General features: G+C 42.5%; 1 protein-coding gene across 1 annotated transcript in view; it reads left to right on the top strand.

Annotated features, from left to right (window-relative positions):
- Positions 1–24,556, top strand: part of LOC115113192 (glutamate receptor ionotropic, delta-1-like) — a 467,913-nt gene that overhangs the window by 378,258 nt on the left and 65,099 nt on the right. The window contains exons 7-8 of the mRNA XM_065012780.1: positions 2,628–2,789; positions 8,645–8,764. Of these exons, the coding sequence (XP_064868852.1) occupies positions 2,628–2,789; positions 8,645–8,764 (282 nt within the window). The remainder of the gene's footprint in view (positions 1–2,627; positions 2,790–8,644; positions 8,765–24,556) is intronic.

Here is a 24,556-nt window from a genome sequence, read left to right as displayed (position 1 = left end):
ACTGAACTATACTCTACTTTTCTTTACTGAGCTGTACTTAACTATACTGTCCTGTACAAACTTTTGAACCCAACTGTGGTTTGTTACTACTATGATTTCCCATTGTACCCAATTTAATTGCAGAAATTCCATTACCGATCTTTCGGAAAATTTTGTTAACGATTTGGTAATGGAAGTTTTAACCACTTAATAATTCATAAACAAAATTGATATCAGTAAAAACACTATACCTAATTGATAGGTCTACCTTTTAAGTTCTGTCAACTTTCATTATCCTCCCTCCTTATGAGGGAGACACAACTTAAGGATATGTGGGTTTTTGGTCATGGAATTTCAAGGCCCAAGGCAAAGTTTCTTAAACCTACAGAAGACAGAAAAATGTATCCAAAACTAAATATACAGTGCCTTCAGAAAGTCTTCACACACCTTGATTTTTTCCAATTAATTAAAAATGAAAAGCTGAAATGTTTTGAGTCAATAAATATTCAACCCCTTTGTTATGGAAAGCCTAAATACATTCAGGAGTAAAAAATGCTTAACAAGTGACATAATACGTTGCATGGAATCATTCTGTGTGCAATAATCGTGTTTAACATGAGTTTTTGAATGACTACTTCTCTGTACCCTACACATACAATTATCTGTAAAATCCCTCAGTCAAACAGTGAATTTCAAACAAAGATTCAACCACAAAGACCAGGGCGGTTTTTCAATGCCTTGTGAAGAAGGGCACGTATTGGTAGATGGGTAAAAATAAAAATCATACATTAAATATCCCTTTGAGCAGGGTTTCCCAACTGGCCCCCTCCAGGTTCTCTGATAAAAAAATAAAAATAAAACAACATACATTTTTTGGGGGGGACATACAAATACTTTAAAAACACCAGGAAATCAGCTCAAAGTGATTTCCACCATGATCGGGAGTCCCATAATTCACCTTTCAGCAGGACAATAACCTAAAAGACAAGGCCAAATGTACGCTGGAGTTGCTTACCAAGATGACATTGAATGTTCCTGAGTGACCTACTTAGTCTTGACTTAAATAGGCATGAAAATGTACTGCAAAACATGAAAATGGCTGTCTAGCGATGCTGAACAACCAACTTGACAGAGCTTGAAGAATTGTAAAAATAATAATGTGCAAATATTGTACAATCCAGGTGTGGAAGGTTCTTAGAGACATATCTAAAAATACTCACAGCTGTAATCAATGCCCAAGGTGATTCTAACATGTATTGACTCAGGGTTGTGAATGAATACTTGTGATATTTATGTATTTCATTTTCAAAACATTTGCAAACATTTCTTAAAAACATTTTTTCACTTTGTCATTATGGAGTATTATGTGTAGATGGGTGAGAAAAAATACATATGTAATCAATTTTGAATTCAGGCTGTAACACAACTAAATGTGGAATAAGTCAAGGGTTATGAATAATTTTTGAAGGCACTGTAAGTGTTGATATTATTTGTCAGGAGTCTTTACTTTAACATTATTGTGTTTCTGGTAGATGTTTTCTAAGACCCATTTTCCATCTGTTTGACCAGAAATCAAAGTCTTTGCTTGTTCCACGTTTTTAGGATGGAAAATGGTTGAAAATGTATATATGCCTTCATTTAAAAAAATATATATAGATGTGGCTTTCTTTTGACACCCAATTTGACATGCTCTTATGAACGTCACATGTTGTTGCTCAAGGGTCCTTTTATATTGAAATGACCTAGTGTGTTTATGTTTGAGCTAACTTTTAAAAAATGTATGCATTTTGTAAACTCGATTTACCACCGTCACATTCATTTCAACTCAACAAGTGTGTTTTCCTCTATACCCAATATGACCATGTGGATTGAATGTCCAATTGAATCCTCTATGAAATGAGGAAAACAATAATTGTACATGTATTGATCTCATGGTGAACCATGATAGAATACAGGAACAGAGATCTGAGGAATGGTGTCCTTCAGCAAATATCTCTCCTTGTGTCATTGCTGTACCCTGCCATTCATACATGCCTTTGTTGGTGTATCTCGAAAGCACGCTTTGGACGTAGGCAATCCATTGTGCCTATTTTTATTCCAAATGAAAATGCCAGGGAATGTGTTTGGGCTTCTCTTTCTCCAGTGGTCCATCAATAAATCACAATCACAGTTTCCTACAGACAAGTTAGAAAAAGATATACCGTGGGTGTAATTGTGAGTAATGCTCTGTGGCATTTCAACAGACATGTATTTTTCTATCATTAGAAAACTTGAGGTTATCTTTCATATCTCTCGTCTGTAACTTAAAAGTGGTCATTGCAGTGTCAGACTGGGTGTTTACTGCTCCCCAGGTGTCAACCACTATGGGTCTGTTTCTCCCTTTCATTCTGTGGAAATGCTTATTCCCTACTGAGCCATTTATTTCCCCTGAACCTCACAGGGGCAGAGGCAGAGAGGAACCGCTTTTGTGTTGGTCTTGTAAACTTTCACAAGGTTCAACAATTGATTTTGAGCATCTCGTTTTAGCTCCATCAGTTTTGGGGAGTTTTTCCCTGCCAGGTCTCAAACTAGTTCATTACCTGCATGACGCTGCTGATTCTGCTCAAAACCTTTTATAGAAGATGTTTTATTGTGTTGTTTCTCCCCAGGTCTCCAACTTGTACCTGTATGACAGTGTGCTGATGCTGGCCAACGCCTTCTACAGTAAGCTGGAGGACAGAAAGTGGCATAGCATGGCTAGTCTGAACTGCATGAGGAAGTCCACCAAGCCTTGGAATGGAGGCTGGTCTATGCTGGACACCATCCAGAAGGTAGGACACAGACTAACTCATATGGTGTCGAAATGGATTCCTTTCATTTTTTTCACATGTAGCTCAACTCTTTGAATACAGATGTTCAAGGAGAATGATTTAATATTTTGTGTTTAGATTCAAGTTTCAAGTTTTATTTGTGGTACGTGCAGGATTCACATGGTTATACACCATCAAACTAAATGCTTCCATGCAGTCTCCTTGGCGTGCCCATTTTATTCAGCTGCCTTAGGAAGTAGAGATGCTGTTGGGCCCTCTTGACAAGAGTGGTAGGGTTGTTGGTCCATGTCAAGTGCTCGGTGATGTGGGCGCTGAGGAGCTTAAAACTGCTTACTAATGTAGTCCCTTTGATGTGGATCAGTGGGATGTTCCTTCCTCTTCTTCCTGAAGACAACAATCAACTTTCAGGGCTCCCGAGTGATGCAACGGTCTAAGGCACTGCATCACAGTGCTAGAGGCATCACTACATCACTGACCCTGGTTCAATCCCAGGCTGTATCACAACTGGCCATGATCGGGAGTCCCATAGAGCGGCCCGCAATTGGCCCATCGTCATACTGGTTATGGATTGGCCGGCGTAAGCCGTCATTGTAAATAGGCAAGTCCATTAAGAACAAATGCTTATTTAAATAAAGGTTAAATCAAAATGTAAAAAAATGTAAATCCTTTGTTTTGCTGACATTGAGGGAAAGGTTGTTGTCTTGGCACCACAATGCCACTTCACTTACCTCCTTCCTATAGACTGACTTGTCATTTTTGGTTATCAGGCCTACAACCGTGGTATCATCAGTCAACTTGATGATGGAGTTGGTGTCGTGCAAAGCCATGCAGTCATGGGTGAACATATGGAATACAGCAGACGGCTGAGAACACACCCCTGGGGGGCCCCTGTGTTAACAGTCAGGGTTGAGGAGTTGTTGTTGCCAATCCTCTAAGCCTGTGGTCTTCCCGTCTGGCCGATAGTAATTTGGGCATGTCACCTTGTTTTTCTTGGGCACTGGGAGGATGGTGGTCTCCTGGGACAGAGAAATGTTGAAGATGTCAGAGAAAACGCCCGCCAGCTAGTCAGCACACACTCTGAGGACCTTTGCCAGGGATGGCATCTGGGCTGGTGTCTTTGTGAGTTTTCACTCTCTTGAAAATGTTTCTCACGTCAGCCTTGTATAGCGAATGCACCTGGTCGTCCAGAGCATCTTCCTGGATACCTCAAAGCGAGCAAAGAATGTGTTAAACTCGTCTGGGAAGGAGGCTTAGGTGGGCACCACACAGCTGGATTTGCCTTTGTTGTCCATTATTGTCTGTAGTCCTTGCCGCATGCGTCACGAATATGAGTTGTCAAACATCAATACAAGTTTGCTCCTCGCACCACTGAGTAATTGAGGTTTGTTCTGTTGACATTAAATGCTGCAGTGCGTGATCTCCGAATGGTACGGATATCTCCGTTCATCAAAGGTTTTTGGTTGGGGTTTGTCCGTATTGTTATTGTGGGTACAACATCATCAACATATTTCCTAATAAAGCCTGTGAATGACGATGTATATTCTTCAATGTTGATGTATGAGTCTCCTTGGTGGATGAATCTTTGAACATATTTCAATCAGTATTCTCAAAACAATCTTGCAGCATTTGGTCTGCCTCCTCTGTCCAACGACTCACTATTCTCTGTGTTGGTGTCTCCCTGTTGAGGAACAGAGAGGAACAGAGAGATGTGATCGGATGGTCCAGCAGGTTGTTTCTTCTTGTGGGGCAGGATACATTTTGGTGATAATTGCTTGGTTAAAATCACTCACGACAATAAAGACTGCTTCCGGGTGAGAGGATTCTTGCTGGCTAATTATCTTGTTCAGTGACTTACAGGAGCAATTGCAATATGCCTCGGCTCAGGGATGCTGGACCAACGCTCTTAACCGCTATGCTACCGACCGCCCCAAATCGGGTGAACAGGAGCTTGAGATGTTTTCAATCTCAGTGCACCAGGTATTGTTGATGAGGAAACACACCCCTCCCTCCTACTCTTACCAGAAGCTGCCTTTCGATCCATACGGAAAATGGAAAAGCCATCTGGTTGAGTCGAGTATATCGTCCGTAAGCCATGTCTCTGTAAAAACAAAGCCACAGCATTCCCTGATGCCCCTCTAAGATTGAGGCCTTCCTCTGAGTTCATTAAAGAAACGGCAGCGATTTCACATTTTAGCCTTCAGGATACTAGGAAGAGGAGGCCGTATAGCACATCTTTTCAGCCTAGCTTGGCGTCCCCCTTTCCTTTCTCGGCTTCATTCACCAGCATTGCCTTCGGTCATCTTGGTTTATCCAAATGAACAAATTAGAACAAAATGTACTTGATTGCATCAATTTATAGGCTATGATTAAACCCTTCATGAAATTAATCATTTAGAAATGAACAAAAGTGTTTTTATTAAAATATTGAAAGGAAAAAGGACCTATTGTATGACTAATTGTTTTCTTATGAAGTCATGATGACACTACCTTGTTGACTAGTCATGATTTCACTCTACTGCTCACCATTCCCTGAGAAACCAGATGATTTTGAAATGTTTTACGTACTTTGCACATCATCTAATGGACATCACTTTGCACCAGGATAGGGCTCTACCTGTGCAGAGCACATGCCCCTTTGCCCTTCCACTCTCCCAAGTGCCCTTTTTGGTGGTGGTATAGGTTCCCACAAAATGTTTTTTGTATGCATTTTGTATCATGGTTGTTCAGAATCCACAACCAGCTAGTCGTTGTTAAGTTCGCCATCCCCCTCCCCGTCCATTGGTTGCGTCTGATGATCTTCCATGTACTGAGCTTGTGTGCGCCTGTTTGCGACTTTTTCCCAGTCTGCCCTGTATGGTGGTGTCCAAACAGGCTTGAGAGATGCTGTCACCGGTCGAGTGTGTGTAGCTAGCTACCTAGTTTAAATATCAACAGTACTGCCACAGCAGCATAACATTTGATTAACACTTGATAACACTTGATTTAGCCTACATCATCATCAATATTCAGTCTAGTTGGCTGATATGTACAGCAGAGAGAGGAAGAAGTACATAGAGAGTATAGTCTTCAAGGGTCCATTCCGAAATGGATCTGTGTCTTTCCCACCTGAACCCGATATGCATAAATGAATTAAAAATTATAATTTCGAGACCCGTTCCGTATAGACCTGGTCCGGACCCAGACAAGATGTGATCTGAGTCAGGGAAGCAGCTACTTTTTTATTTTTGGGTATTCGGGTACAGATGGATCCGTGAAGACCTCTAATAGAGAGATAAATCACAATCAGTAAAATATCTTGAGCTAATTTACTAGCAGATTTACTAGCAAAAAAAAAAACGTTTTTCATTTTGAGCACCTGCCCCCTTGAAGGTCTGTGCACGGCCCTGCTTTGCACCCCTTTTTCTACAGTAGATGTTCTTATCAGCACATATTCCTGTCGTTGACTTAAAATCAATGGTCTGTATAGAAATTGAGCTGGTAAGCTTGGTGGTCCAGCTAGTTGGACCATACAGTGCATTCAGAAACCATACAGTGCATTCAGTGCATTTTGCTCATTTATAAAATATAGAAAACTGAAATATTGCATTTACTTAAGTATTCATACCCTTTACTCAGTAGTTTGTTGAGGCACGTTTGGCCGCGATTGCAGCCTTGAGTCTTCTTGGGTATGACGCCACAAGCTTGGCACACCTGTATTTGGGGAGTGTCTCCCATTCTTCTCTGCAGATCCTCTCAAGCTCTGTCAGGTTCAATGGGGAGCATCGCTGCAAAGCTATTTTCAGGTCTCTCCAGAGATGTTCGATCAGGTTCAAGTCCCGGTTCTGGCTGGGCCACTCAAGGACATTCGGAGACTTGTCCCGAAGCCACTCATGCATTGTCATGGCTATGTGCTTAGGTTTGTTGTCCTGTTGGAAGGTGAAACTTCACCCCAGTCTGAGGTCCTGAACGCTCTGGAATAGGTTTTCATCAAGGATCTCTCTGTACTTTGCTCCATTCATCTTTCCCTCGATCCTGACTAGTAACTCAGTCCCTACCGCTGAAAAACATCCCACAGCATTATGCTACCATCAACATGCATCACCGTAGGGGTGGTGCAAGATTTCCTCCAGACGTGATGCTTGGCATTCAGGCCAAAGAGCTCAATCTTGGTTTCTAAGAGTCTTTTAGGTGCCTTTTGGCAAACTCCAAGCAGGCTGTCATGTGACTTTTACTGAGGAGTGGCTTCCGTCTAGCCACTCTACCATAACAGCCTTTTTGCAGGAGTGCTGCAGAGATGGTTGTCCTTCTGGAACGTTCTCCCATCTCCACAGAGGAACTCTGGTGCTCTGTCCGAGTGACCATCAGGTTCTTGGTCACCTCCCTGACCAAGGCCCTTCTCCCCCGATTGCTCAGTTTGGCTGGGTGGCCAGCTCTAGGAAGAGTCTTGCTGGTTCCAAACTTCTTCCATATAAAAATGGAGGCCACTGGGTTGTTGGGGACATTCAGTACTGCAGACATTTTTTGGTACTCTTCCCCAGATCTGTGCCTCGACACAATCCTGTCTCGGAGCTCTACGAACAATTCCTTCGACCTCATGGCTTAGTTTTTGCTATGACATTCACTGTCAGCTGTGGGACCTTATTTTGACAAGTGTGTGGCTTTCCAAATCAAGTCCAATTAATTTAATTTACCACAGAAGGACTCCAATCAAGTTGTAGAAACATCTCAAGGGTGAACAATGGAAACATGATGCACCTGAGCTCAATTTCGAGTCTCATAGCAAAGGGTCTGAATACTTATGTGCATAAGGTTCTGTTTTTATATTCGCAAACATTTCTAAAAATCTGTTTTCGCTCTTTCATTATGGGATGTTGTGTGTAGATTGTTGAAGATCATTTTTTTTATTGTATCACTTTTAGAATAAGGCTGTAACGTTAAAAACATTTGGAAAAGTAAAGGGGTCTGAATACTTTCCGAATGCACTGTATAAGCCATAGAGTATGAGTGTATAAAGTATCCTTTCCATATCACCTCATATAGATGCATCAGCATTTGGATGCATTTGTACTCCGTTGGCACTCAAGCGTAGGTTGCGTTGTAGTGTACTTATTTAAAATGTGGACACAGAAATGTTCAGCAATCAACTTAGATGATTGCTGAACATGTTATAGACCACTCAAAGCATATTAGAGATTTGAGCTTTCCTCAGTTCCTGCCTTTTAAGGAGTTTTTCCTAGCCACTGTGCATCTGCCTCTGCATTGTTTGCTCTTTGGGGTTTTAGGCGCAGGTTGACATTTATTTTGGTGAGTCTTGTCCTGAAGGCAGAACTGAGTGATTTCCCCTTAGATAGGCCAGATGCAAAGTCAAAATTGATTACATTGTAAAAATGTATTAAAACAAAAATATGCTTTTTGGTCTTAATTTAGAATTAAGGTTAGGCTTTGAGCGAGTAACCGAAAGGTTGCTGGATCGAATCCCCGAGATGACAAGGTAAAAATCTGTCAATCTGCCCCTGAACAAACCCACTGTTCTCCGGTAGGCCTTCATTCTAAATAAGAATTTTTTCTTAACTGACTTGCGTAGTTAATTAAATAAAGGTTACATTTAAAAAAAATACTAAAATAGTGGTGTGGTTAAGGTTAGGTTTAAAAACTGATTTTATGACTTTGTGTCTGTGCCAGCTAGTAAACACTCTGCAGAGCTGCCTCCAGAACAAGAATTATATTTTAAAAAACTAACCTGCATTTTGTTTTATGCTGGGTATCTGTACAGCACTTTGGGACAACTGCTGATGTAAAAAGGGCTAAATAAAATGCATTTCATTGATTGATTAGACACCAGTTAAAGTATCCTTGTTATTATGCTGTTGCCATAGAGACGGATCACCGGGTTAACAGGAATGATGGACTTCCGTGCCGAAGGTTCTAACTCCCACATCCAGTTTGAGATCCTGGGGACCAGCTACAGTGAGACGTTTGGGAAAGATGTCAAACGGGTGAGTCAATGTTCAACAACGCAAATGGACATCCTGTTTTATTCACAGCTTTTTTCTGATATTGATCAATTGTGTTTCGGTACATGCAAGAACATATGCAATCATGGGCACAATGTGTATTCTAACTGTGTTTAGTAGTTCCAAAAACATCCAGTGATTTTGCAGAGTATTTACAGAAATACTCATCGTAAATGTTGATGAAAATGCAAGTGTTATACATGGAACTTTAGATAAACTTCTCCTTTAATGCAACCGCTGTGTCAGATTTCAAAAAAGCTTTACCGAAAAAGCAAACCATGCATTAATCTGAGTACGGCGCTCAGAGACCAAAACAACCCAAACAGATATCCGCCATGTTGGAGTCAACAGAAGTCAGAAATAACATTATAAATATTCACTTACCTTTGATAATCTTCATCACAATGCACTCCCAGGAATCCCAGTTCCACAATAAATGTTTGTTTTGTTCGATAATGTCCATAATTTATGTCCAAATACCTCCTTTTGTTAGCGCGTTCAGTTCACAAACCAAAATTCATGAGAAACATCAATCTTTAGGATGTTTTTAACATAAATCTTCAATAATGTTCCAACCGGAGAATTCCTTTGTCTATAGAAATGCAATGGAACAGAGCTCGCTCTCACGTGAACGAGCGTCACGAACTCATGGCACTTTGCCAGAGCCCTGACTCATTCCCCTCGCATTCACCCCACTTCACAGTAGAAGCATCAAACAAGGTTCTAAAGACTGGTGACATCTAGTGGAAGCCTTAGGAAGTGGAATATGACCAACATCCCACTGTATCTTCAATAGGGAATGAGATGAAAAACAACCAACCTCAGATTTCCAACTTCCTGGTTGGATTTTTTTCTCAGGTTTTTGCCTGCCATATGAGTTCTGTTATAGTCACAGACATCATTCAAACAGTTTTAGAAACTTCAGAGTGTTTTCTATCCAGTGCTTTCTATCTAGCCATATACTAATAATATGCATATATTAGTAGCAGGCAGTTTACTCTGGCACCTTATTCATCCAAGCTACTCAATACTGCCCCCAGACATAAGAAGTTAATGAGTACATTTGTACATGTGAGTACACACACTTACAAATACCTTAGTTGATGATTAATGTAGATCCTTATAAACCATTTACTAAACACTAGAATGGCCGGGCCTCGACAAATACAATAGCTGTGGTAGGCAAGAGATTGGTCGTGGACAGGCAAAAGGTCAAAACCAATTCAGAGTTCCAGAGGTACAGAATGGCAGGCAGGCTCGAGGTCAGGGCAGGCCGAATGGTCAGGCAGGTGGGAATGGAGTCCAGAAAAACAGGCAAAGGTCAAAACCGGGAAGACTAAAGAGAATAGAAAAGCAGGAGCACGTGGAAAACACGCTGATTGACTTGAACATACAAGACGACCTGGTGCAGAGAGACAGGAAACACAGGGATAAATACACTGGGGAAAATAAGTAACATCAGGAGGGTGTGGAGACAATTACAATGACAGGTGAAACAGATCAGGGCATGACAGTACCCCCCCCCCCCCTCTAGGGACGCCACCTGACGTCCTACCTGGCTGACCTGGGGTGTGTCTCACCGTATACACTGGCTGGCCATCGATGACACGGGGGAGGGGGGGGGACTGTCATGCCCTGATCTGTTTCCATTAGCAACTCAATTATCCTTATAACTTCTTCTGTGCGGTTTTAAAATAATTGGTTCAAGGACATACATCTGGTGTTTTAGAATCAATTATTGGTACCATGATTGTCTCCAAAAATATATATATATTTACACGAAATTGACCACAAATATAGCTTTCTTTCCATTCACAATAATGTGGGTTCCTGTTTTTTGCTAACAAATGTTTACAGAACTATTTTGAGAATGCATATTGCCATTTACAAATATAAGAATAATGATAAATGGTAAGTAAACTATTTACAAACTGTTTATAAATGGTTTAATTAGGGACTGAAGGTCAGACACACACAGCTATACCAGCTTAAAGAGATGCATAATATGTTCTGCAGGTGCAGTGTAGTAGTGTGTCAATAACTATCACAGACTATTTACTTCTGATACTCATTAGTGGGCCAGTATTCTAAAATGGAAAAGCCACAAGTGGAAATTAGACAACATCAATAAGGAGACAAAACATCAATAAATGTTGTGTGTGTGTGTGTGTGTGTCTGTGCATCTATGTATGTCTGTGCGTGTGTATATGTGTGCCTGTGGTATGCAAGTCTGTGTGTGTGCGTACATGCAAGTGTGTGTGTGAAAATGAACTAACCATAACCACAAATAGTATGCTTTGTTTGTGTGCACTGTGCGAGTTGTTGTTTGTTGATGCTTCTGTCCTGGTTCAGTCACAAAGTTACTGCAGAATTAAGAGGAATTGAGTTCACTGGCAATCAATGTGGAGCAGGGAGTGACTGGGAACTGTAATGAAGATTTAATCACTAGACTACCTAACTGGAATTATTAAGCCAATTCATCACACTATGGCCATTAGCAATTGCGGAAAACAAACACACACACCCACACACACACACACACACACACACACACACACACACACACACACACACACACACACACACACACACACACACACACACACACACACACACACACACACACACACACACACACACTACACAGTATAAGCAACAAATGCATACTATACACATGGTCACATGAGTACACACTACCTGTGCTGAAAAACATGTGCAGACATATAGATACAGCAGACACACAAACACTGGAGCATTCTTTTCTTGAAATCATTAGAGGCACCCAGGCAGGGCATGGGAGGGCCAGCTAATGGCATGCCAAATGCATTCAGTGTTGTTGTTCATTATCAGTATGCCTGTCTGCCTTCCCCTTGGAGCATGGCCATTTACTGGGGAAACCAGACACAAACACAAGTACCTCTCTGTCCCATTTAATAGCCTGTTCATATGTTCCTGGTGAGGAGTGTGGGATTGATTCAGCTATCACACAGGTCGACCATCACAAACAACATTGTCTCGCTCAGGAAAATAATTTTGTCCTTACCGATGCATGTTGAGTAGGCTTTGAGGACATTAAAGGGACATTTCACTGCTGCTCTATTTGGCTATATATAGGTCCATTAGTTATTAACATATAATTCGTGTCATAAACATTTCAAATTTCCTCACTACAAGCAAATACGAGCGTTTCTGCATCTCACCGGTAGAAATGAGCCAGCAACATTTCCTGGTTGTAAGCAAACCACATTATCGAGAATTCATAGCGATTTCAGGATGTGAAGGACTACGCCGTGGCGTAACTAGGGCTGTTGCGGTGATCGTATTACCACCACAACTGCAGTCATGAGTCATGACCTCAGTAAAATTCCACCTGAACGTAGAGTCACGGTAGTCTCCTCTTATGCACTCTGGACATGCTTTGTTAGTACCCAACTCACTAACGATCATCAGGTTACTAATGGCCTGGTACTGAGGGATCTTTTGTCCCTCTAAGCACTCTGACATCAAAAATCACATCACACACTTATCATGAAAAAGTGTGTGCTTTTAAAGCTCACCTCACTGTGATTGATCAATTTGAAGAAAGAAGAAGTTCAACAACAGGTTGAAACTGAGTGGAAAACATGGTCATTCTGGATGTTGTTCCAAACCCTAACAAAACTAATTGGACAGCGCTTTCTAAGCTGATGATTAATTCAAAACATCCATAAGCATATTCATATATGCATTGGCTTATATATATAAATATATATATATATATATATATATATACACTGCTCAAAAAAATAAAGGGAACACTAAAATAACACATTCTAGATCTGAATGAATGAAATATTCTTATTAAATACTTTTTTCTTTACATAGTTGAATGTGCTGACAACAAAATCACACAAAAATTATCAATGGAAATCAAATTTATCGACCCATGGAAAACCACACTACAGGCTGATCCAACTTTGATGTAATGTCCTTAAAACAAGTCAAAATGAGGCTCAGTAGTGTGTGTGGCCTCCACGTGCCTGTATGATCTCCCTACAACGCCTGGGCATGCTCCTGATTAGGTGGTGGATGGTCTCCTGAGGGATCTCCTCCCAGACCTGGACTAAAGCATCCACCAACTCCTGGACAGTCTGTGGTGCAACGTGGCGTTGGTGGATGGAGCGAGACATGATGTCCCAGATGTGCTCAATTGGATTCCGGTCTGGGGAACGGGCGGGCCGGTCCATAGCATCAATGCCTTCCTCTTGCAGGAACTGCTGACACACTCCAGCCACATGAGGTCTAGCATTGTCTTGCATTAGGAGGAACCCAGGGCCAACCGCATCAGCATATGGTTTCACAAGGGGTCTGAGGATCTCATCTCGGTACCTAATGGCAGTCAGGCTACCTCTGGCGAGCACATGGAGGGCTGTGCGGCACGCCAAATAAATGCCATTCCACACCATGACTGACCCACTGCCAAACCGGTCATGCTGGAGGATGTTGCAGGCAGCAGAACGTTCTCCACGGCGTCTCCAGACTGTCACGTCTGTCACATGTGCTCAGTGTGAACCTGCTTTCATCTGTGAAGAGCACAGGGCGCCAGTGGCGAATTTGCCAATCTTGGTGTTCTCTGGCAAATGCCAAACGTCCTGCACAGTGTTGGGCTGTAAGCACAACCCCCACCTGTGGACGTTGGGCCCTCATACTACCCTCATGGAGTCTGTTTCTCACCATTTGAGCAGACACATGCACATTTGTGGCCTGCTGGAGGTCATTTTGCAGGGCTCTGGCAGTGCTCCTCCTGCTCCTCCTTGCACAAAGGCAGAGGTAGCGGTCCTGCTGCTGGGTTGTTGCCCTCCTACGGCCTTCTCCACATCTCCTGATGTACTGGCCTGTCTCCTGGTAGCGCCTCCATGCTCTGGACACTACGCTGACAGACACAGCAAACCTTCTTGCCACAGCTCGCATTGATGTTCCATCCTGGATGAGCTGCACTACCTGAGCCACTTGTGTGGGTTGTAGACTCCGTCTCATGCTACCACTAGAGTGAAAGCACCGCCAGCATTCAAATGTGACCAAAACATCAGCCAGGAAGCATAGGAACTGAGAAGTGGTCTGTGGTCACCACCTGCAGAACCACTCCTTTATTGGGGTGTCTTGCTAATTGCCTATAATTTCCACCTGTTGTCTATTCCATTTGCACAACAGCATGTGAAATGTATTATCAATCAGTGTTGCTTCCTAAGTGGACAGTTTGATTTCACAGAAGTGTGATTAACTTGGAGTTGCATTGTGTTGTTTAAGTGTTCCCTTTATTTTTTTGAGCAGTGTATATATACATGAGCCGTAGCCCGAAAAAAACATGAATAAAAAAAATGATTGTGCCATTGTACAATACATAGCCCTTCCTCATATTATGCACAGCAGAAAAATATTAAAATAACAGATTCATGATGTCTTTGGTACATAATTAGCCTAGCCTATACACCAAAATTAAACAAATTCAGAGCTAGCCTACAATTATAGTGAATTTGCATTTTTTTTCTATTTTCATAATTCATAGGCTGACCCATTACATACATAATATCTCATCACCATGTGTTTTAATCACCTCCCCTCTCTCATTCATTCCTTTTCATTCCCTAAGCACATAGAAAGATGGGTTGTCGACAGTTTAATTAAATATGTTTTGTTGTGAAAACGTGATACTATTGATGTTTCAGAACAGATTTCACTTGGGTTGGAGAGCCCATGGTGTTTGTGTGTTTGTGCGGAATACAGTGTTACAGTGTGTGCGGAATACAGGGTTTGTGCGGAATATCACCTGTTGCACAGCAAGAGGCTGCATGCTCTTCAAATAGTGGTTGATTCTGACACCTATGTGAGAATGCTGTTCATTGACTACAGCTCATCATTCAACACCATAGTGCCCAGGACGCTCATCACTAAGCTAAGGACCTTGGGACTTAAACATCTCCCTCTGCAACTGGATCCTGGACTTCCTGATGGGGCTGCCCCCGGGGCTACAGGGTAGCCTAGTGGTTAGAGCGTTGGACTAGTAACCGAAAGGTTGCAAGTTCGAATCCCCGAGCTGACAAGGTACAAATCTGTCGTTCTGCCCCTGAACAGGCAGTTAACCCACTGTTCCTAGGCCGTAATTGAAAATAAGAATTTGTTCTTAACTGACTTGCCTAGTAAAATAAAGGTAAAATAAAAAATAAAAAAGGTGGTAAAGGTAGGTTGCAACACGTCTGCCATGCTTATCCTCAACACTGGGGTCCTTCGGGGGTGTGTACTTAGTCCCCTCCTGTACTCCCTGTTCACCCACTACTGTGTGGCCAAACACGAGTCCAACACCATCATTAAGTTTGCTGACGACACAATAGTGCTAGGGCTGATCACCAACAACAATGAGACAGGCCATGGGGAGGTCAGAAAATTGGCAGGGTGGTGCCAGGACAATAACCTTTCTCTCAATGTGAGCAAGACAAAGGAGCTGATCGTGGACTACAGAAAAAGGCGGGCCAAACAGACTCCCATTAACATCGACGTTGCTGTAGTGGAGCCGGTCGAAACTTCCACCAACGAACTATCATGGTCCAAACACACCGCGACAGTCGTGAAGAGGGCAAGACAAAACTTTTTCCCCCTCAGGAGACTGACAAGATTTGGTATGGGTCCCCCAATCCTCAAAAAATTGTCAGAGCCTCCAGTCACCCAAGTCATGGACTCTTTTCTCTGCTAGCGCATGGCAAGCGGTACCGGAGCACCAAGTCTAGGACCAAAAGGCTCCTTAACACCTTCTACCCCCCAAGCCATAAGACTGCTGAACAATTAATCAAATGGCCACCAGACTATTTACATTGACACCCCCCCCCCCATTTTTTTGTACACTGCTGCTACTCGCTGTTTATTATCTATGCATAGTGTCGTGTCTTTGGCATCATTAAACTGAAGACTTATTTTTAGTTTATCAAATCAATTCTCTGTAATTATTCTAACGTGATTAACTAATCAGGTAGATGTAATTAACTAGGAAGTCGAGGCACCAAGGAAAATATTCAGATTACTAAGTTATACTTTTCCTAATATACCTTCCAGATATTTTAATATCTGATCAATTAGTCTTCTAATTAACAAATGATTCTTTACCCCACGTTAGTCTCATTCCGAACATCGTAAATTGTTGGTTATCTGCTTGTACCCAGTCTTCACTATGAGTCATCCATACATCAATTGTCTTAAATAATGTATTTATTAATCACAGGAATGCACACAAACAAACAGAAGATAGTTACAAGGAAGTGATAGCGGAGTTTCCCTAGTGGGATAAACCGGTATCGCGGCTTGATGGACAAAAGGGAAGTGGGGGTCGACTGAGATAAAAGACACTGTAAAGTGATAATTATAACAATTGAAATGCTAATCCTTTGCACATGAACACTCACTCATTCGGGAATAATTGCAATCAGTATATATATTTACGCTCAGTGTGTCGCCTTGATCTCTGTTGGAAAGTTTGTTTCTTTTGGAGAGTTTGTCCGCCCTCTCTCTCTCTGCTGTGGTTAGAATGGATAGGTCGGCGGTTGTCTGTCTTTGCGTTCAATGACACCGAATTCCTAGCTGCAGACTAGTTATTACTATCAAAGATTTGTTCTTATTCTGTTGGTTCGATAGTCTCAGAGTTTAACCACGTGGTATGGTTAAGAATTCAGCAGTGGGCTCAAACCTTAGCCCTCTCATAATTGAGAGAAGCATGGTCTGAAGATAAATTCCCAAGGTGGGGGTTATATTCGGAAGAGCAGAAAGGGGCTGTCCCATGATGCCAGATCAATGTCTGTGCTCATGAGGCAGGCCTGTGATTTAGTTAAACTCCAAAGGCAATTGGAGTTTCCTTCATTAAACAGTATGAAATCACATTACATAATTTCCCAAATAGTTTCATATTTACTCATTCATTTTATACAACAATTAGATGAAAGCCTCACAACTGAGACTCTTGTATAAACAGGGTTATGGTAATGTGGCTGTATTGGTTCTCATGAATTTCACAAAATTGTACCAAACGGACCAGTTCGTAGCTGGCTTCTTCACCAACCATTTTACCTTCTCCAGAACATGAATATTGTTCAGTTCTCAAGTTCTGTGAGCTGGAAGAAGTTCCTTTCTTCTCTCTATGAAAACTCACTCTCTCTCTATACTGTCGGGCCATGAGAGAGAGAGAGAGAGAGAGAGAGAGAGAGAGAGAGAGAGAGAGAGAGAGAGAGAGAGAGAGAGATGGTGCTCGCTGTTCCCAAAAAGGACAACGTCATGACAATAGTCACTTCACCCCTACCTACATATACATATTCCCTCAACTACCTATACCCCGCACACTGACTCGGTACCCTCTTGGAATCACACATCCCGAATCCGGGATAATTGTCATCAACTACGCTAAATAGCATAGCGCAACGGTCAAATAATCTTACTAGAAATATTCATGAAATCACAAGTGAAATATAGCGAAACACAGCTTAGCCTTTTGTTAATCACCCTGTCGTCTCAGATTTTGAAATTATGCTTTACAGCGAAAACAATACAAGCATTTGTGTAAGTTTATCTATATACAAACAAAACATTATGTACACCTAGCGGCAGGTAACTTGGTCACGAAAATCAGAAAAGCAATCAAATTAATAATTTACCTTTGATGATCTTCGGATGTTTTCACTCACGAGACTCCCAGTTAGACAGCAAATGTTCCTTTTGTTCCATAAAGATATTTTTTATATCCAAATACCTCCGTTAGTTTGATGCGTTATGCCCAGGAATCCACCGGAAATAGCGGTCACGACAATGCAGATAAAAATTCCAAATTATATCCATAATATCGACAGAAACATGGCAAACATTTTTTATAATCAAGCCTCAAGGTGTTTTTCAAATATCTATTCGATAATATATCAACCGGGACAGTTGGCTTTTCACTAGGACCGGGAGGAAAAATGGCTACCTCTCTGTTTTGCGCAAAAATCACACTGAGAGCCAACAACTGACCACTTACGCAATCTGGACGTTTACGCTCATTCTTCAAAATAAAGGCCTGAAACTACGTCTAAAGGCTGTAGACACCTTAGGGAAGCCACAAAAAAAGGAATCTGATTGATATCCCTTTCAATGGTCAATAGGGATGCATAGGAACACAGAGCTTTCAAAATAAGAGTCACTTCCTGATTGGATTTTCCTCAGGCTTTCGCATGCAAAATCAGTTCTGTTATATTCACAGAGAATACACTTTAGAGTGTTTTCTATCCTAAGCTGTCAATTATATGCATATTCTAGCATCTGGTCCTGAGAAATAGGCCGTTTACATTGGGAACGTTATTTTTTCAAAAATAAAAATAGTGCCCCCTAGCTTCAAGAGGGTACCGGTACCCCCTGTATATGGCCTTGTTATTGATATTTTATTGTGTTACTTTTTATTATTTTTTACTTTAGTTTATTTGGTAAATACTTTCTTAGCTCTTGAACTGCAGTTGGTTAAGGGCTTGTAATTAAGTGTTTCACAGTAAGGTCTATGCTTGTTGTATTCGACGCATGTGACAAATAAAGTGTGATATACCTTAGGCGGCAGGTAGCCTAGTGTTTAGCGCATTGGACCAGTAACCAAAGGTTGCTAGATCGAATCCCTGAGCTGACAAGGTAAAAATCTGTCATTCTGCCCCTGAACAAGGCAGTTAACCCACTGTTCCTAGGCCATCGTTATAAATATAATTATTTACTGACCTGCCTAGTTAAATAATGGTTTAAAAAAAAGATATGTAGAGTGAAATAACCAGAGTATCCAACCCTGCATGAGTGAAAAATGAACCGGCGGGAAAGTGGCCTCCATTCACTATTTGAGTGCATAAAGATGACATGTATTTTTTCCCCTGCCCCTGTTCCTGCCAATTTGATAATGGCCCATTCTAATCTAAAGTAATTTTACATATTAGTAAAGACAAGATAAAATTGAAAATATGATCATTTGATGAGAGAACAGCGTGTGCAGCCTGAGGCAGGGCACAGAGCTCTAACTTTTTGTGCGACTCAAATCATTACTGTCATCAATAGCCTATATTCGCATCATGCAGCCCATATACATTTTGATTTCTAAGACATTCAAAAGTTTGTATCATTCACAACTAAACTTGCCACTTCACATGTACAGTCACTTCGGAATGGGAAAACATTAAAAACATTTTTTTTTAAACATTTTTGTAATTTAGCATACACTCTTATCCAGGTTGACTTACATACATTTTCATGCTTTTTTCCTACTGGTTCCCCACGGGAAACAAACCCACAACCCTGGCATTGCAAGCACCGTGCTCTACCAACTATTTAATTCAGCTAAGTTAAATTACATTCCTACTATAATGGCACTTATAAACATATGTTGTCTGCTAAATGAACAAGCCTACATCCTATGACATGGTGCATAGCCAGATAAAATACAGTAAGCCAACTCATATTTTGTTCTTCAGAAATATATATTTTTTCCTATCATACTGTTTCTTTAGACCTGCCTAACATACATAATTCATTTATTTTGATGGTGTATATTAAATTGATTTATTAGACTTTTTTCTATGTAGATATTCCAAAGGTGTGCATCAGTGGCTTGTATGCATGGAGGCCTGGCTAAATGTGTTTATGTTAATTATTGGTCAATTACTGTGAGACTTTTGCATGACAATAACCAGCTGACAACATTTCATGACTGCCACAGTCCTAGGTGTAACGTTATCCAATTGATGTGTGAAATATCCACGTCTGTGTTTGTAGCCAGCACTTTCAGCCAGAAGATTTCAAACGGAACGGATGTCTCAACTGATGGGATTGCCATGTCATTGAACGTTGAAAAGGGATGCTATTCTATTGATTTCCCCCTTCACTACAAAGAGGAAGCTATCCGATCAGCCAATATCAGCGCAGCAGAAAATTACCTTTCTAACTAGCTACAGTAGCTATAGCGAAGTAACTACTGCGGAGGCTAATGTGACTGTGTTCTATTAAGATTCCGATCCCATCAACATCTTCAGAGGCATCGAGATCAAGCTCAGCACAAGGAACTCGTGTAAGACACCTTCTAAAATCTTACTAAGATCTATTCAATCTTTCCATGACTCCACGATGAGCAAATAAATATACTGGAGCTAGGCATAAACATGGTTTGTGTCTTGTTGTTATAGTTGGTGTGTTTTCAAGTAGGCTACAACGTCTACTGTAGTTCTCTCTGTATTATGGAGGCTTAGTTGATTGTTCATGCAAGGCTTGAAGTCTAAATTGGAGTAAAATAGGTGTTAGTAAGGAGGGGATGGTGTGGGTGACTGACTGGTGTCTGTTGTGGGTGTGTATTGTATGTGTGAAGGTTAGTATGCATGATCTATTGACATGAGGGGGATGGGTGGACATAGTACGTTGTTTGAGTGTGCCTTGGTAGGGACAAAGTAATAAACTGTTGGCTAATCACTGACTACCGTGTGTTCTACAGTAATCCTGCTGCTAATGACAATGACCTTGACACCAGCTTTAGTAGTACAGAGCCTGTAGACCCATTGGATGAAAGCTTTCAGCCTCGAATAAGCTCAAGCACAATCATCTGACTTAGAAACATGCAAGGACAGCCTAATATTTATGAAATGCATATTGTTATATTTGGTAGCACTTATTTATTTTTCCTTTGCCTCCAACCCCCTTCGATGTGTAGAACGGATGTGGGTGGGGCCATGTCCACATAATGGTGCAACTTTCTAAAAATCCCAAAAGCTCTGACGAAGGCCGTGTGGCCGATACATAAGCTTATTAAAGATTGGTGATACTATCAAGAGCAGTATGCGGTTTCCTTTCTCCTTCATCTTGTTCAACTGTTGCCATGCACCTGCAAATGAGATTGCTCAGATGTGCGAGTGCCTTTTGAATTAGGTATAGGAAACACAGCTAGCTAGCTAGCTAGTTAACTTGGCTAGCAGTGGTACTAGCAAGCCCGGTTATGGACAAATCAATCACCAAATTGTACTGTACTGAACTACACTGCCTTATGTAAAAAGAGAGGTTACAGTATATTGCTAGCTAACTACTGACAGTAAAACAACTTACTCATTTGTCATTTGCCCTCCTGAGTCCTGGTACAGCTTGTGTAAATTGCCACCACTCCTTGCTGGTCTCACAATTATTTTGCTCACTGTCTCAATTCCTCCTCAGTGTATTCTGGCTCAAATAAATAGGGCTGTATCTTCCTATGTAAAAGAAATGTGTTGTCAGTCAGCTCTTCTTGGAAAGAGGACACATCAGAAGAAGCCATTGTAGCTAATTATTTTGCAATCTCGGGATAGATAGTGCACGGCTTCAGTGAACCTGTAAACTAGGTCCTCCCTTGTTTTGAAAAGCCTGCCTTTGATGGTGGGAACAAGGAAGTAGGGTTCCCGTCGGGCTGTAGTCTTTACAAAGCCAGGGAAAATGAGTCAACCCAGATATCCTGCAATGTCCTGACAGATAGGAACATCGGCTCTATTGAACCAGGGCAAAACAATATTTACGCGCTGCTAATGTGGCCACAATAATTGTTACAAAATATGACTCCATTCATTTTTAGATCAGACAGCAGGCTCAATCAACAAATGCCATCATTGGTTGAACTCTCGTCAATCAGAAATCTGTAGGGAGACTGGAAAAACACCCCAAATAGTCTCTAGCGGTGAAGTTTACATTTCATTATAGTACAACGGTTTGATTTGTCTAATCTTAGCAAGATTAGACAATTTCTTAGCAATTTCTTCTTAGCTAGCTACATAGCCGTCTTTGTATCATAGATAATTGCGTAATTATCGTATTTCGTCGTCCTAACGCAGTCTACACTGCCCTGCAGCTAGCCAGCTAGCTAACGTCCACCGTTAGCTAGTCCACCGTCTACCGATTAGCAGCACAACTATTACACTCAACTGAACGACTTGATTAGTGTAGTGTTAGCTAGCTACATAGTTGTCTTTGCTGTCTTCGTATCCAAGATAATTGTGTAGTTTAGAGTGTGTAGTTTTAGAGTGATTATCTTAATTTACCGAGGTTAGCTAGCCAGCTATTTGTCGTCCTTAACATAGGAGACACTGCTAGCTAGCCAACAGCTAGCCAACGTCTACCGAACAGAACTTCCGCACTCAACAATCCGGTCGCATTTCGCTTCGCTCCACAGGTAGTATCACATTTTTCATTTCATTTCATTACAGTACAACGGCTTGATTTGTTTGATCGTAGCTAGCTACATAGCTAGCTACATAGCCGTCTTTGTATCAAAGATAATTGTGTAGTCTAGAGCGATTTCCTAGGTTAGCTAGCCAGCTATTGTCATTCTTTTAACGCAACGTAACGTAATCAACACTGCTAGCTAGCCAGCTAGCCCCGAATAGCAGCACAGTAGAAACTATTACACTCAACGGAACGACTTGATTAGTGTAGTGTCAACAACGCAGCCACTGCCAGCTAGCCTACATAGTCAACAACGTAGCCTCTGCCAGCTAGCCTACTTCAGCAGTACTGTATCATTTTAATCATTTTAGTCAATAAGATTCTTGCTACGTAAGCTTAACTCTCTGAACACTCGAGACGTGTAGTCCACTTGTCACTCCAATCTCCTTTGCATTAGCGTAGCCTCTTGTGTAGCCTGTCAACTATGTGTCTGTCTATCCCTGTTCTCTCCTCTCTGCACAGACCATACAAACGCTCCACACCGCGTGGCCGCGGCCACCCTAATCTGGTGGTCCCAGCGCGCACGACCCACGTGGAGTTCCAGGTCTCCGGTAGCCTCTGGAACTGCCGATCTGCGGCCAACAAGGCAGAGTTCATCTCAGCCTATGCCTCCCTCCAGTCCCTCGACTTCTTGGCACTGACGGAAACATGGATCACCACAGACAACACTGCTACTCCTACTGCTCTCTCTTCGTCTGCCCACGTGTTCTCGCACACCCCGAGAGCTTCTGGTCAGCGGGGTGGTGGCACCGGGATCCTCAACTCTCCCAAGTGGTCATTCTCTCTTTCTCCCCTTACCCATCTGTCTATCGCCTCCTTTGAATTCCATGCTGTCACAGTTACCAGCCCTTTCAAGCTTAACATCCTTATCATTTATCGCCCTCCAGGTTCCCTCGGAGAGTTCATCAATGAGCTTGATGCCTTGATAAGCTCCTTTCCTGAGGACGGCTCACCTCTCACAGTTCTGGGCGACTTTAACCTCCCCACGTCTACCTTTGACTCATTCCTCTCTGCCTCCTTCTTTCCACTCCTCTCCTCTTTTGACCTCACCCTCTCACCTTCCCCCTACTCACAAGGCAGGAAATACGCTCGACCTCATCTTTACTAGATGCTGTTCTTCCACTAACCTCATTGCAACTCCCCTCCAAGTCTCCGACCACTACCTTGTATCCTTTTCCCTCTCGCTCTCATCCAACACTTCCCACACTGCCCCTACTCGGATGGTATCGCGCCGTCCCAACCTTCGCTCTCTCTCCCCCGCTACTCTCTCCTCTTCCATCCTATCATCTCTTCCCTCTGCTCAAACCTTCTCCAACCTATCTCCTGATTCTGCCTCCTCAACCCTCCTCTCCTCCCTTTCTGCATCCTTTGACTCTCTATGTCCCCTATCCTCCAGGCCGGCTCGGTCCTCCCCTCCCGCTCCGTGGCTCGACGACTCATTGCGAGCTCACAGAACAGGGCTCCGGGCAGCCGAGCGGAAATGGAGGAAAACTCGCCTCCCTGCGGACCTGACATCCTTTCACTCCCTCCTCTCTACATTTTCCTCTTCTCTCTCTGCTGCTAAAGCCACTTTCTACCACTCTAAATTCCAAGCATCTGCCTCTAACCCTAGGAAGCTCTTTGCAACCTTCTCCTCCCTCCTGAATCCTCCTCCCCCCCCCTCCTCCCTCTCTGCAGATGACTTCGTCAACCATTTTGAAAAGAAGGTCGACGACATCCGATCCTCGTTTGCTAAGTCAAACGACACCGCTGGTTCTGCTCACACTGCCCTACCCTGTGCTCTGACCTCTTTCTCCCCTCTCTCTCCAGATGAAATCTCGCGTCTTGTGACGGCCAGCCGCCCAACAACCTGCCCGCTTGACCCTATCCCCTCCTCTCTTCTCCAGACCATTTCCAGAGACCTTCTCCCTTACCTCACCTCGCTCATCAACTCATCCCTGACCGCTGGCTACGTCCCTTCCGTCTTCAAGAGAGCGAGAGTTGCACCCTTCTGAAAAAACCTACACTCGATCCCTCCGATGTCAACAACTACAGACCAGTATCCCTTCTTTCTTTTCTCTCCAAAACTCTTGAACGTGCCGTCCTTGGCCAGCTCTCCCGCTATCTCTCTCAGAATGACCTTCTTGATCCAAATCAGTCAGGTTTCAAGACTAGTCATTCAACTGAGACTGCTCTTCTCTGTATCACGGAGGCGCTCCGCACTGCTAAAGCTAACTCTCTCTCCTCTGCTCTCATCCTTCTAGACCTATCGGCTGCCTTCGATACTGTGAACCATCAGATCCTCCTCTCCACCCTCTCCGAGTTGGGCATCTCCGGCGCGGCCCACGCTTGGATTGCGTCCTACCTGACAGGTCGCTCCTACCAGGTGGCGTGGCGAGAATCCGTCTCCACACCACGTGCTCTCACCACTGGTGTCCCCCAGGGCTCTGTTCTAGGCCCTCTCCTATTCTCGCTATACACCAAGTCACTTGGCTCTGTCATAACCTCACATGGTCTCTCCTATCATTGCTATGCAGACGACACACA

The sequence above is a fragment of the Oncorhynchus nerka genome, linkage group LG28 (genome assembly GCF_034236695.1).
Source record: "Oncorhynchus nerka isolate Pitt River linkage group LG28, Oner_Uvic_2.0, whole genome shotgun sequence".
Taxonomy (NCBI): Eukaryota; Metazoa; Chordata; class Actinopteri; order Salmoniformes; family Salmonidae; genus Oncorhynchus; species Oncorhynchus nerka.
The sequence above is the reverse complement of the archived record's forward strand: the minus strand, read 5'-3'. Positions and strand labels throughout refer to the sequence as shown.